Source organism: Schistocerca gregaria, chromosome 1 (genome assembly GCF_023897955.1).
Source record: "Schistocerca gregaria isolate iqSchGreg1 chromosome 1, iqSchGreg1.2, whole genome shotgun sequence".
In the NCBI taxonomy this organism is placed as follows: domain Eukaryota; kingdom Metazoa; phylum Arthropoda; class Insecta; order Orthoptera; family Acrididae; genus Schistocerca; species Schistocerca gregaria.
The window spans coordinates 522,965,419-522,981,318 of NC_064920.1; the positions used below are offsets into that span (position 1 = coordinate 522,965,419).

The 15,900-nt window shown below is 42.7% G+C and overlaps 1 protein-coding gene across 1 annotated transcript in view; it reads left to right on the top strand.

The window, feature by feature from the left end:
• Nucleotides 1-10,397: 10,397 nt before the first annotated feature.
• LOC126356031 (odorant receptor 2a-like) overlaps nucleotides 10,398-15,900 on the top strand; it is a 71,097-nt gene continuing 65,594 nt past the window's right edge. Inside the window, exon 1 of the mRNA XM_050006731.1 lies at nucleotides 10,398-10,658. Within this exon, the coding sequence (XP_049862688.1) occupies nucleotides 10,404-10,658 (255 nt within the window). The 5' untranslated portion in view covers nucleotides 10,398-10,403. The remainder of the gene's footprint in view (nucleotides 10,659-15,900) is intronic.

Below are 15,900 nucleotides of genomic sequence, written 5' to 3' on the forward strand. Positions count from 1 at the left end.
TGACTTCTTTTCCTCTAGTGTTCTGTTTCGTTTGAAAGACACGTTTATTACGCTTCTATAGCGAGAATGGAAGTGAATAAGAAATTCATTAGAGTTATTAAATAGGGACAAGGGAATTTTATTTTGTCTTTACGCTTGATATGAACTACGAAATAATTTTAAGTCGGGGAACATTATGGAGCTCATCGAATAAGACTTTAGTGAAATGATGAAAGCCAACGACTGAACATCATATTTGGCGTGCGTAAATTACATGAAACGTTGATTTATTTCGCTGCAATTCACATTATCATGAGTTTCACCAATCACGGAGAGATATTTTATTGCATTGTATTTGTATGTTTTGATTACCATTTCTCGTTTTTACGCAGTACCAATTTTTATTTTATTTGATACGTATTCAGAGCTCCAGAGCGCTAAGTTTTAGTGCTCGCTGAAACCAGCAAATAAAATTTTACTGGACACACTGCATCGCCAGTCGCCCCAAACGAATTCATTCTCCCTGAAGACGAGAACACGTTGCATGTCCGGCGAAGCAATTGTGTAGCCTGCTGTTTTTTTATGGTCAGTATTATTCTGTTATATCATGAAAGAACTCCACATTGCTCTAGATAAGTGGCCAGTCAACGACAATAGCAGCTTACCTTGGGAAATAAGTATCAGTTCGCCTCTTGAAAGCCTAATGTGTGTTCCATCGGGTGGCATTATGTTGTTTGGTGGGTGTTATTCCGCAAGGAGGAAAGACCGTTAATGACCGTACTAGAGCTCTGTATTCAGGTACCAGTATCTTTAATTGAAGTGTCTCGGAAATTTTCCATCAATTGATACAGCTTCGGGAAAGCTCGGGCGCGCTTTGCAGCCTCAAATGAAGCGTTTGCCTTTGTTCTTCGTCGTTTCTTTGAACTGCCTATGGTCCACGTGACTGAGAACTGCGCCATAAATAATGAAAGCGGCCCACAGTCTCTCGCTGGCGTGTCAGGACCGCAGAAGCAGAGGCAGGAGGGTGACCACGACACACGAGAGGTACGTTACGGACCACACTCGCCGCCCGCTGTCCGGCCCCTACAGCTCGAAGCGAGTTACAGTATTCATGTGGGCGAATCTTTCTTGCAATGTTCTTCGTCAGTAAGACACACGAATAAAACTGATGTCTATCAACTACGATTCTGTAATTCTGAGATCAACTGTAAGTTCTTACTTTAAATGAAGGGAAATAATATCAGGTAAAAATTGCAGCATGTCAAAAAATAAACAACGAACAATGATTAATTTGCAAAAGTAATGTGTGACATGGGAAAAATATATTAGATAACTTTTGCGAACTACTATATCAAGGGGAGAGGAAACCAGTACTCGTAATTAAGGCAATACCAAATCTCTCTGTCATTAATCTTATTATCATTCAAGAGTAGAGAATTTCTCGGTTCCAAGATCTTCTTCGTCTAGTCGATAATCAGTGTTGAATATTCGGCTATCTTAATCCAGAGTAAGATCTCCCGTTACCGCTATCGATTGATTCGTACTGGCAGTTCTCGAGAAAAGAACAAATACAGCTGTTAGTCGTACTCGTAAAAGTACTCGCGTGTGTGATCGCTTATGTTCGGCTCCCGCTAAACTTGACCAAGGGAATTCTTTCAACGGCTGTCAACAGTTGTGCAAAATTGATCGTTGCTTTACAATGTGAGCTAAAATAAGTTCAGTTGGATAAATCACCCTTAAGATTTACATTAACACAATTTTATAATATATTTCTCCATCTTCCCTTAAAATTCTCATAGAAACGCTGAAGCTGTTTAGATTGCAGTGCTAGAGTCAAGTTCTCCAAAATCTTAGATCTAAATTTTAGCAGATAGAATCATACTTTTTTTTTCATAAGCAAAGGTAGACAAAGATGTAGACTCTATCAAGCACGCCCATACAACAGTTTCTATAGGCGGGTAGGCTGGGGGGGGGGGGGGGGGGCGGCGCATGAACTATTTTTAATATTGTGGAAGACGTATGGCAAGTTGTAAGTAGCTATAGAACGGTTCCAGTTCCGAATCTTTTTAAAACCTGCGTAATAACAACTTCATTTTCTTCAAAGAAGAACTACTGATTACGTTATCTGTTTTCCTTTCCCTGGGAGTTAGCGCTGGGGGGGCTTCTGCTTTCTGCCCACGGATTTGGGCGCTCTTGCTAGCAGCATGATCTCGCAAATGGGTCGGCTTATCAAGTGGAAATACATGTGAGATATAACACTACGGTTCTGTAGTGTGTAATCAGAAGATACAGTATTTTTTGACAGTCGCAAACATACTCATGAAAACCTATATGGGACTTCCGATTCACCTAGAATCACGAAATTTGGGAAGAAGCTAGGGTTCACAGTAAAAGCAAAACTGTTAATTGGTTGTTAATCACACTAAGAATATTTTTTTTCCACTATAAACTTATATAGCATTCGTAAACTGTCAAAAATTTCTCGACCTACTATAGAGATTTTGATATAGATTTCAGCAGTAGGTAGAGTGTATCACGAGGAAGGTTTCTGTAAAGGTTTCGTGCTAACTGTCTGAGGTACAATGAAATCAATTGAGCTGGTCCTGTGAAGACGATGCCTTTGTCGTACAACGGTGGTAGGCTTATGGACGCTCCATGCCATAAAATAACTGAAGACCGACAATAGAGATTACGAATCACACAAAAAATTTAAACACAGAATTAATACATTCTCGAAAGTCTTGGAATTCCCGGGATCCATATCTTGTTAATGTCGATATCGTTAACAGCGACAATTGTCGAGATTCTCTATTACTGCGATGGATGACCTACCTAAAAACTAAACTCCCCCCTAACAGGACATGAAGGCCCAACAGAATCGACCGGCCGCCGTTTCATTCTCGGCCCAAAGGCGTCACTGGATGCTGTAATGGAGGGGCACGTGGTCAGCACACCGCTCTACCGGCCGTATGTCAGTTTACAAGACCGGAGCCTCTACTTTTCAATCAAGTATCTCCTCAGTTTGCCTCACTAGGGATGAGTGCAACCTGCTTCCAGAGAGGGCTCGGCAGACCGGATGGTCACCCATCAAAGTGCTAACCCAGCCCGACAGCGCTTAATTTCGGTGATCTGACGGAAACCGGTGTTACCACTGCGACAAGGCCATTGGTGTAGCTTCCCGTAGTTTATTTTAATAGTAGATTGATCTTTTTCAACAACGTAAACAGCAAGAAACGTGATGTAAATGTGACCAACTCTCTGAAGATGAGCATGTCGGTTCGAAACGAGTAACGACGTCATCTGTGTAATTAAATAGCATTATAAGTACGTGGTTTTTTGTTTTCGTCTTTGCAAGACCCTACTTACACGTTGTACACTGCTACTATCAGTTTTCCACAAAACAATAGGAAGGTAGTTTTTGTTCCAGGTGTCATTGTTTCTGGGGCATCACGTGTTATTTATGGTAATACGAAGTAGAGAAATACAGCATTACCTTTTTACTAGCAGAACTGTAGTCTACAGAAACCACTTCTCATACTCTTTACGTTTAGAATCTCCGGAAGGAAATTCAGTTTGGCACAAAGACCATGCACCATCTACCAACGCTTGTTTGAAAGAGTTGCTCCATTGTTTGGTTCCTACTTCAAGTTTCGAGACATGCAACAGTGTACCTAGATCACAGCATTACTGGAGCGGCGTTTGATGAAAAAATGGCACTTAATAGGTTTCCCATTTCCACACTTCACGCTAACGAGATTATCGATTGTATTGTGGAAACTTCTATAGCAACTAACGATCAAGAACACACAACAAACAAATAAATCCAGCAGAGCTTCACAATATGCTAAAGAAAGTTGTCGATACGACGTATCGACGAAGTCGCTCATTCGTCAATTACAGAAAAGGCTTCAGCGTTTGATGGTATTAACCCAGAATGTCATGTACAGAATATTAGGTGGGTATCTTTTAATTTAAATTTCCACCATTTGACTGTATAGATTCTTTATTCTATTGTACAATAATGATTTTGGCTTTGGAAATTTTCAAGTACCACAATTTTGCCTATGATCGGACTTCTATAAATGAAATCATTATCGAAATATATTAAACTTCGTTGTATAACGCAGGTGACACAGCATAAAAGCGAGAACATATACAAGAAGTGTCTGGCAGAAATAAAACAAACATATGCGACATGCACTTAATTAAATGATCGCGAAAAACAGTCGTTACATGCGTAAGTACCATCATCTCAAGCCACTCGAGCCACAGTGTGCCATAGGACAACGGTGCTTACAGATATGAAGACTGTTCTTGATGACCATTTTATGGCACAATTATTCAGTGCATGCCACACATGTTTGTCTTATTTCTGCGACACGCTTCGTGAAAATGTGCTCGCTTTTATGCCCTGACACTTGCATTATATGACCAACGTAAATATATTTCGACAATGATTTCGTTTATGGAAGTCTGATGATGCCCAAAACTGTGAGACTTGAAAATGGCGAAAGGTTGAAATCATGATCGTACAGTAGAACAAACTATCTATACAGTCAAACGGCGGAACTTTCTTTTAAAAAGTATTACATGACTATGACCCTAAACTATGGCCAAACTGCCGATAATTATTGAATAAGTAAGAGGAAGTGTTAAATCAAATGAGAGTAGAAAGAAATTTCTGGAACAACTTGACTAAAAGAAGGGATTGATTGATAGTCCTATCATCCTGTGGGATTAATGAATAGTGAGTTTGATAAAAGAGGGATGTATGAGGTGCAAAAATACTAGAGGGAGATCAAGACTAGACTACAGTACGCTAGGTCAAATGGCTGTATGTTGCAGTAATTAAGTAGAGATGAAGAGGTTTGTGTAAAATAGACTAGCGTGAAGAGTTGCATGAACCTCCAGTCTGAAGACAACAACAACATATCTGATATACTAGAAACGTAAAGCCAATTATGCTATCCTCTTGACAGAGCTACATCCAAATTTTGTAAACAAATGTCGAAATTGAGCATACCTCGACCAATGATTGAACAGCTTTGAACGAGAGTTTATAAAAGAGGCGTGTATTACCTAACGTAACAAACACAGAAATTTTCATCTTCATAACAAATTGGCTAATCATGAACGCATGTATGACGAATTTCAACCAACACGTAACATCCAGTCCATTAAGCCCACCTACCACTCAGAAGAGACTAGATCCAAAAGACCGTAATGGAAGCAGAGACATTCAGGCAAAGCAACTATAGTCTATTAAAACAATGGCGCAAGGGGTGGAATATGCAGAATCTCATCTACACCTACAAATTGTATTTAAAGGAGAAACTTTTTCGCCAGCGTCAGAATATCCCACAAGGACTGAGTCAGACTGAAAAAAAATACTAGGTTGTTACGCAAGATGCGCGGATGCACTATTGTGACTATGTTCAGCCAACCTCACTGAATTGGACGTATCTCAAAGAATTATTAGCTACTCTTATTGTGGGGGAAAGTGCGAGCATATGAGTGGACTGGAATGGCTTCTTTTCAGCTTCATCAAAAGCGCTGCACTGGGCTCACCTTTGCTTATGAATACTTTAAAAGTTTTGTTGTACACTTTTACGTGTTTTCTTTTTACTTCTGACATTTCTAAATATTTATGATTATATATTTATGTTATTGTTTTGTCATGTATGCCATACGATAAATAAAACCACACGCTGACTGATGCGGCCTTATATATTTATACCTCTAGATTTGTTGGAACCATCCAGCAATGTCTTCTCCAAACGAAGGCATCTGAAATGGGTTTCAAACTGTTATAAGGCATCAAAACATTTTAAAATAAAACTTTGTAAAAATCCTACCATCTCACACCATATTGTCTTATGGTGGAAAGAATATATCATTTGCAGATTAATACTAACAAATGACTTTGAAACAATGGAAACGTTTTGACGGGCAGGAAGAGGTGTGTAATCTCTCGTGGCCATTGTTATCAGGACAAAATCACCTTGTGGAGTAAGAAGGATCAGCCACTTCAATTGATTGATTTTTGGGACAACTTCTTTTCTTTTTAAACATGCCTCATGATATTCTTCATTTTTACGTTCATTGCGCCAGTTCCCCAGTCGCTGTATCTCAGAATTTCCTGTATAGTGGATGTTACAAAGTCTCTCTTTGTTTGACACGAGAATTATTATCCTCTGAAAATCTATTCAGTAGTAATTTAAGTATTCTTGGGGTTTTCTCACTTGTCTGATCCATTTTTTAAATCGTTTTGCTTATACTTTATCCACTGTTATCGCCTGTCAGTTCGTCAATTCTGCCTCTGTCCAATAGTGAATGGGAAGTTCAGTCTGATGCTCGGTATAATAATAATAATTTCGAGTGATGCACTGGCCAGTTGTAGGTCTTTCAGTTGGACGCCACTTCGAAGGATTGCTTGCCCCAACGTACTCCAGTTATCCATCCGGGGAAAGGGGACCTACAGTATAATTGGAAATCCGAACCACTTGTCGTTTCTGGCGACTCCACACATCACTGGGCAGTACACACTGGTGAGCCAAGACTTTTGACCCCGTATTTAGCAGGCTGCTTGTCGTCCTTTGGAATGGAATACAGCTGTGCTTCTACGTGATACGGTTTCGACAATTCTTTAGTAGGATTCTGAAGGTAGGCTATGTGGCACCAAATCTCTAAGCATTGGTCACGTACTTCCCATAAATTGCGGGCCGGTGCTTTGTGGGCGTGGAGATTGCGCTTAATAGTGTCCAAGATGTGTTCCATCGGGTTCAGATCAGGCGAATATGGTGGACAAGACACTGACCAGAGTTCACTGTCATTCTCCTCAAACCACGGTGGCTTTTTCAAATGGATAGTTATCCTGCTGGAAAATACCAACATTGTCCGGAAACACATCAAGCATAAATTGATAGAAGTGACACGCAATAATGTTCACGTAGTCCGTAGCTGTCGTCTTCTCTACTACAGGTCCCATGGAAGCAAAGGTGAGTGTTCCCCATAGCACAATACTGCCCCAACGGCCTCGGTCCGTGGCGCTAAGCATATTTCGAGCAGCGTTTCCATGGACAGCGTCACAGCCGGACGCGACCATCGAGTTGATGTAACAAGAAACTTGATTCGTTAGACCAGGCTATACATTTCCAATCGCAATGACACCGTCCCAACTGCAATAGTAATTCCCATTTGGCCCCTGGGGATACAGAGTGGTCGTCTGCTGCGGAGGCCCAGGTTCAACCAAAAATGCGCTCCGCGCTGGGTTGCCGAGTGGTCTCAGGCACCTTGCCACGGTTCGCGCTGTTCGTGTCCTCCCTCGGGCATGGGTGTGTGTGCTGTCCTTAGCGTAAGTTAGTTTACATTAGATTAAGTAGTGTGTAAGCCTTGGGACCGATGACCTTACTACAAATTTCCAAATTTTCGACAATGTGCGCTGAACGGGGCACCAGAAACATTAATGCCTGCATCTGCATTGTACTCTGTCGTCAGATCTGCCACACATTGCCGTCTGTTCTGCTTCTCCGGACAAGGAAGTCTACGACCACTTCATTATGTGATGAGGAGTAGGCTTACTCTTCCAGTTCCTTGTGACCTAATCGGGCATCACCGTCCATCACTCTCCATAGATGCTCCCAAATGTAGCACTTGGACAGCCAAACAGATTTCCCGTTTCCCTGGTGCTTACTCCCGGCCGTCGGGTAATAACTATCTATCGTTGGCCAAAGTCGCTCAAGTCAGCGGATAGCTCGCATCCACTGCCCGTATCGTCGCTAGCGTGAGTTCTTATTCGTTTACGCCGCACTTAAACAGGGTGGTCCACTGATAGTGACCGGGGCAAATATCTCCCGAAATAAGCATCAAACGAAAAAACTACAAAGAACGAAACTCATCTAGCTGCAAGGGGGAAACCAGATGGCGCTATGGTTGGCCCGCTAGATGGCGCTGCCATAGGTCAAACGGATATCAACTGCCCTTTTTAAAAATAGGAACTCCCATTTTTTATTACATATCCGTGTTGTACGTAAAGAAGATGGACCACTTTTTTCGCTTTGTGATAGATGGCGCTGTAATAGTTGCAAACGTATAAGTACGTGGTATCACGCAACATTCCGCCAGTGCGGACGGTATTTACTTCGTGATACATTACCCGCGTTAAAAACCGATTATCAATTGCGGAAAAGGTCGATATCTTGTTGATGTATGGCTATTGTGATCAAAATGTCGAAGGGGCGTGTGCTATGTATGCTGCTCGGTATCCTGGACGACATCATCCAAGTGTCCGGACCGTTCGCCGGATAGTTACGATATGTAAGGAAACAGGAAGTGTTCAGCCTCGTGTGAAACGTCAACCATGACCTGCAACAGATGATGATCCCCAAGTAGGTGTTTTAGCTGCTGTCGCGGCTAATCCGCACATCAATAGCAGACAAATTGCGCGGGGATCAGGAATGTCAAAAACGTCTGTCTTGAGAATGCTACATTAACATCGATTGCACCCATACCATATTTCTATGACACAGGAATTTATGGCGACGTCTTTGAACGTCATGTACAGTTCTTCCACTGGGCACAGGAGAAATTACGGGACGATGACAGATTTTTTGCATGCGTTCTATTTAGTGACGAAGCGTCATTCACCAACAGAGGTAAAGTAAACCAGCATAATATGAACTATTGGGCAACGGAAAATCCACGATGGCTGCGACAAGTGAAACATCAGCGACATTACCGGGTTAATGTATGGTGCGGCATTATGGGAGGGAGGATAATTGGCCCCCATTTTATCGATGGCAGTCTAAATGGTGCAATGTATGCTGATTACCTACGTAACGTTCTACCAATGTTACTACAAGACGTTTGACTGCATGAGAGAATGGCGATGTACTTCCAACATGACGCATGTCCGGCACATAGCTCGCGTCCGCTTGAAACGGTACTGAATAGCATATTTCATGACTGGTGGATTGGTCGTCGAAGCACCGTACCATGGCCCGCACCTGCACCGCATCTGAAGTCCCCGGATTTCTTTCTGTGGGGGAAGTAGAAGGATATTCGCTATCGTGATCCACCGACAACACCTGTCATTGCATTGTCTATGCATGTGCGAACATTACGGAAGTCGAACTACTCGCTGTTGAGAGGAATGTCGTTACACGTATTGCCAAATGCATTGAGGTTAACGGATATCATTTTGAGCATTTATTACATTAATGTGCTATTTACAGGTAATCACTCTGTAACAGCATGCGTTCTCAGAAATGATAAGTTCACAAAGGTATATGTATCACATTGGAACAACCGAAACAAAATGTTCAAACTTACCTACATTCTGTATTTTAATTAAAAAAAACCTACCTGTTACCTACCGTTCGTCTGAAATTGTGAGCCATTTGTTTGTGACTATTCCAGCGACGTCTATCACAAAGCGAAAAATGTGGTCGAACTAAAACTTTCATATTTTTTTACTTAGTGCACGAATATGTAAGAAAAATGGAGGTTCATATTTTTAAAAAACGCAGTTGATATCTATTATATTGTAACAAATAAGCCCTCGGTCACAAATATTAAGTAAAAAATTGACCTGGTTACGACGCTACTATGAGCGTCATCTTTAGAATTAGACCAACTGTACTAAAACAACCCTTGTCCACAGTACGAGCAGCCCTTAGCGGCTCGCCATCTGACAAGTGTACATGACGTCGCTTTCTCGGCCGAGATCTTCTTTAATATGTGACTTGTAAGTACTGCATCTTTTCGAGTAAGTACAAACTTTAATTTTATTAATATACTGTATACCTAATGTTTTAGTACAGTTAGTCTAATTCTGAAGGCGACGCTCATAGTAGCGTCGAAACCAGGTAAATTTTTGACTTAATATTTGTGACCGAGGGCTTATTTGTTACAATATAATTCTGACACGGTCACTGAAACTTAGCAGCTATGTTCAAAGTTTTGCAGTTGATATCTGTCTGATCTATGGCAGCTCCATCTAGCGGGCCAACCATAGCGCCATCTGGTTTCCCTCTTCAAGCTAGACAAGTTTCGTTCTTTGTAGTTTTTTCGTTTGATATTTATTTCGCGAGATATTTGACCCTGTCACGATCAATGGACCACCCTGTATATTATACCTACCGAATCAAAAGTGGATTTTTAATCTCTTAGTAAACAGTGGTTATAATGTTGCGGTTCATCATTTTGTGTTAAGAATACCCAACAACCACACGTCTGTTGCGACTGCGAAAACACGTTGTTCGTTCAGCACATAGTACGTGGGGAACTGCATCTTTATAGACTAAGAAGCTAGCTGACAAAGAAATAACGGACTAGGTAATCTCTTCGAGAGTGTCACTGCACAGTCTGGGCACCGCTAGCGAACAGTGGCTTTGAAGACCGCACCTTCCACAGCAGGCGCCAGCATGGAGCAACCGCCTGCGGACAGCGACTCGATGGTGGTCCCTGGATCGACACTGCGGATGGTGCTGGGTCTGTGGCAGCCGCGAGGCGCGGCCCCCAGCTCTCTGAACCGACTGCTCGCCTGCGTGACGCTCGCCTCCATCACGTTCCTGGCTCTGTGTGTGGCCCTCAAGCTGTGCGCCGACCCTCCAGAGGAGCTCGAGCAGATCACGCTGTGCGGCCTCGTCGGATCTGCCTGTGTTGGATATTTCTTCAAGGTATACTTTACAGTCCATTTTTCAGATAAGTGGCCGTGACTTCCATTCACGGTATACCTACAAGGTTACTTTACGTACCGTACAAAAACACCACCAATAGAAACAACATACAATTTGCAGTCGAAAATTCCTCTTTCAGTTCAGTCAATAGTTAATGTGAAAGGTCTTAAGGCTGTAGGAACAGGTAGCTGCGTTGGACTGTCAGTTGGCTTTTGGTTCATACTGACGATATGTATTGGATACACATTGAAAGATATGCCGCATTCGCCTGTCGACACTCGCCAAACCACGATACAGCGAACGACGGGGGACGTAACGTGTTTTCAAAGTTACTACCCTGTTTTCCCTCGGTTTGCTACTGAAATTTATCGTCCACCAGTGTGTTCTGTTTGGACGAAGTAAAAACGCGAACTCCGACCACAGTCCATGGTGGTCCCATACGGAACCGACCGACCGCCGTATCACCCTCTGTCAGTGGCGTCATAGGATGCGGTATCCAGGAGCATGGGGTTTCGTGACGTGCAGCCGCTACTACTCTGTCGAGCAGCCCCTCAACTGGCTTCACGAAGCTTGGTGCACCCAGTCCCAGCCCTCCCACCAAGGATAAATCTCTGTTTGAACCGGGAATCGAACACGGGTTGTCCGCATGGCAGTCAGCTGCACTGACCATTCGGCTGTCGAGCCGGACTTAGATGAAGTACTTCAAGGAAATTTTTATTTTGTGATTATTTTTCTTGTGATTTGGTTTTACGATCATCTGACTTGTTGTTAGTGAACTACAGGAAAGCAGTGATAGACCTGTACATATTGATTTCCCTTTTCGTCTAAAAGTGACTCAATATTCTTTATTAATATTAGAACAGCCAGTGCAACTACCTTAATGCATTTTCTTCATCACAACTTAGGAAACTGTTTCATTCATTTACAACATTGTAAGTGGTTTGAAAGTTACAAATATTTTACAATTTGGTTGAAGATGAAAAAAAGAAAGTTTACTTGACAAAGAACCATAGTTTCGTTTGCTTACGGAACCACACACACACACACACACACACACACACATACACACACACACACACACACACACACACACACACACACACACGCGCGCGCGCGCGCGCGCTAACACAAACTGAGAGAGTGAGGTGTGTGTCTGTGGGGGGGGGGGGGGGGGGGGGGGGAGGGGGGAGATAAATGTCTTTAAAAATAACTTTATATGATTGAGCATTCTGTATCTGCAATTAATTCGGGTAAAACACCATCATATGGCAGAACTGAACTGATTATGCTTTTAATTACGAAACTGTACCAGGAATAACCGTTCAAACATACAAAACTGTTTCGTGATGTACAAGGCGCCCCAGAGAAATGGTCAGCATTCGGGAATATGACAGGAACGATCATTCGAAGCCAAAAAGTCTAGTAACACGGACTCTAAAAAGCATAACTTAAGACTTATGAGCCCTGCTACATCTCCAATACTGTGAACCAAACCTCTTCTAATGCAAGTTCTTTGCTTTCCATATTTTGACAGGTGGTGCTGGGGGTTAAATTAAGAAAAACATGATCGCATTAAAGCATCTAGAAACATTCGAAGGAGAAAAAGTCTAGTAAACATGGGCTCTGAACTCTGTATTTTAAGAGCTATGAACACGATTCAACTTGGCTGGTGTGGAACACGTATATTCTACCGGAAAAGTGTTCATAGCTCCTAACTTATACATTTTAGAGCCCATGTTTATTGCACATATTTTATTCGAATGCTCCTTCTTGTCGTATCGTGGGGCACTCTGTGTATCATGTAATTTTCAAACTTGATGCAAGTTACGTCCACGTCTACACACATACTATGCAAGGGACCCTAAGAACCCGGAAGGACGTTACTTCGCACCAGTATCAACGACTTCCTAACACATTCCATTCACGTACGAGAGCGTGGAAGAAAGGAGCCAACCGTAAATCGGCGACGTGATGTTTGTAAATAGGATCCCTCTTACAAACAGGGCAAATAGGATGCCACTAACAAACAAAGTTTAAGACTCAATTTCAATAAAATATCTGTATCAGCCCTTGCTACACTAACTGATGTTAATGTATTGAAGAATATAAACAGGTGTGCTACTGCTTCTATTAGATTTCACCACGGCAGTGAGAAACTCAGAATGGAAAGAGAAGCCAGGCAAGTAGATACATGTCAATCAAACTACACTCCCGGAAAAAAACTATTACGCCGTTTTAGAGGTTTCCATTTCACTCAAGATTTATTGTAGCAACAGTGCATACGGAGAACATGAAATGATTACGTTTACAGAACACTTTTACAAGTGGTTCTTAGGAACCAGGTATCGAACCATGCTCAAACACCATGTTGTGTGGCCTACATAGGTGGCAATGCAGGCGCTGATTCTGGTATCCAGTCGGTTGTACAGATGGCGAATACTGTCCTGGGATACCTTCTGCCGCGCCTGCTGGACCTGTTGACGTATTTCTGTAACAGTTGTTGGCTGACGAGTTGCACGACTCACTTCTCGTCCCATCATATTCCACATGTGCTCTATTGGAGACAAGTCCGCGGATCGTGCTGACCAGGGAAGTCGCTGCAAGCCTTGCAGGGCACGTCAAGCTTCACAAGCAGTGTGTAATGTCCGAAAGAAGAGATACCATCTGTTGTGGTTGGCAGGAGAGCCAACACCGTATTGCTAAAGGAGGCCGAAATGCACGCGTTTTAGCTCACGCAGGCTGGCGTGAGGTCTGGAACGTGACAAGGGAATTAGAATTGAGAAAAACGGACGTAGCTGATGGAATACTTAGCTTTAATCCATTAATGGAGAACGTCGCTCTTTATGGTACATGATTCACAATATCAATAGTACAGATACTGGCCCCTTGCTAGGTCGTAGCAAATAACGTAGCTGAAGGCTATGCTAACTATCGTCTCGGCAAATGAGAGCGTAGAAGTCAGTGAACCATCGCTAGCAAAGTTGGCTGTACAACTGGGGCGAGTGCTAGGAAATCTCTCTAGACCTGCCGTGTGGCGGCGCTCGGTCTGCAATCACTGATAGTGGCGACACGCGGGTCCGACGTATACAACCGGACCGCGGTCGATTTAAAGGCTACCACCTAGCAAGTGTGGTGTCTGGCGGTGACACCATACCATCTTCATGTAGATAACGCTTACCGTCCAATGATCTTCAGTGCGGATGCACTCACATTGCTCAAATCACACGGGAATCGGTGGATAAACTGCCGCGCGTCATGAGTATAGTGGACAGGAGCACTACAAATGTAGTGCGTGGAAGTGTGGGCCTCACGGGTAGCGTGCAAGGGATAAATCTCTGCAGTCGCACTATCCTCTGTGTCCTCGATGGCTCAGTGGGATAGAGCGTCTGCCATGTAAGCAGGAGATCCCGGCTTCGAGTCCAGGCCGAGGCACACATTTTCAACTGCCCCCGTTGCTATATATCAACGCCTGTAAGCAGCTAATGGTCTGGATTTCATTGCAGTTTCATTCTTCGAGAGCAGCAAGATCACTAATGTCCGACAGAGCAGATACCATCTTCATATATCTGTTTGTGATGGTCAGATCGACACCACCGTGTCTGGAGATGACACTGTGAAAGGTCAGTGGACACGGTTATTTTCGAGACTCACACACCAACTCTAGGAATCACGATGTGATGGCTACTGGATATGACAACAGGACTGATTTGGTAATTGTTGAAGGTAGAATGAATTTTTGTTGTGTTTTCTTACCCTTAATGGCCATGGTACCAAACGATGTATTTCAGTAACGAAACAAGATCACACACCACAAGTGTCTTGAGGAATGTAGTGACCCGTGACTGAGCTGCCTAGTCATTTGGTTTGTCACCCACAGAACATCTACGGATGCGATGGGAAGATATATACTTTCATACCAGACTTCACCCACCATTCTACGTGAACTGACAAAGCATGTGTTTGAGGCATGCCGAGAACCTTAAGATGATATTCTCAAATTGTTTCATTCGATGTCATAACTAAGCGAAGAATTTATTCATGTCCGTGGAGGGCACACCTCACACCGATGTTGACAACGGACATCAGTTACGTTAGGAATGAAAGTGTAATCATTTAACGTTATGTGATGCGCAAATTTGTCAAACAACCGACTGCTGGTTCATGGTGTAACACTTTCCATTTCCACCAACGTACATAATTCAATGTGTTAAAATTTACAATTATTCACTCGCTGCGTGTATCTATCTGCAGCATTTAATACCCTGTATTGTGTGTCTGTCGCCTGTCCATTTCTACTTGGTGGCGTAAGTCTGAGTGGCATATTTTCACGACTGCGAAAATGGGCTACAGTTCCAGCGGCATCAGCAGCAATATCTCGACCTTGATTAGTAATATTTTATGTACGGATCTAAGAATTAGTCTCAGGGTTAATTCCTGGGAAGCTATTATTGTCATTTGAAGGGCTTATTTCAATAGTGGTACAAATCCTTTTTTGTTCATTCTGAGATATGAGTCCTAAAGTTAAATGAGCGCTGAAAAATCTGCAGTTGAGATACCAGAAATTTTCCAGTATATATACTTGAATATTTGTGGTATCTCAACTGCTGATTTTTCAGTGCTCATTTAACTTTAGGACACTGTATCTCAGAATGAACAAAAATGGACTTGTACCACTATTGAAATAAGCCGTTCATTTGTTAGCTGCTGTAGAGTTCGCATCCGAGGATCAGGAGGTGCCTATCTTATGGAATGCTTACTCAGGCTTTCACGGACGTAAGGCGACAGCAACAAGTGGAAGATGAACCAGTTGAGCTATTTTACAAACAGTTTATTTCAGAATATCACCGTGAGTTATCCGTAACCAGCAAAAACATAATCATTCTCCACTGATACTTTCCGGCATCTAACATTAACACTGCTCCATGCTTACATTACAGCTCTACTCCTTTTTTGCCTTGATGTCATATACATTCTATTCATTTTCATTTTCAGCACAAGTGAGACATAACGAAACCGTTTCCTCCCCACTTCCGTTCCCTAAATCCATCTCTAAAGTCAATATAATTTTCGTTTCCCAGTCACCAACAGGGGAACGCCCCTTTTTATTTCTGAATTTGCCAGCAGATGGGGAAACCTGGTAGCAGTATATAAATTTCTTTACATTGTCATATCGTGTGACACAGGTCAGTGCCCTGCCCACATCACAAGGCCTGCCTCCTTATCAGTGACATCACCACCCTTA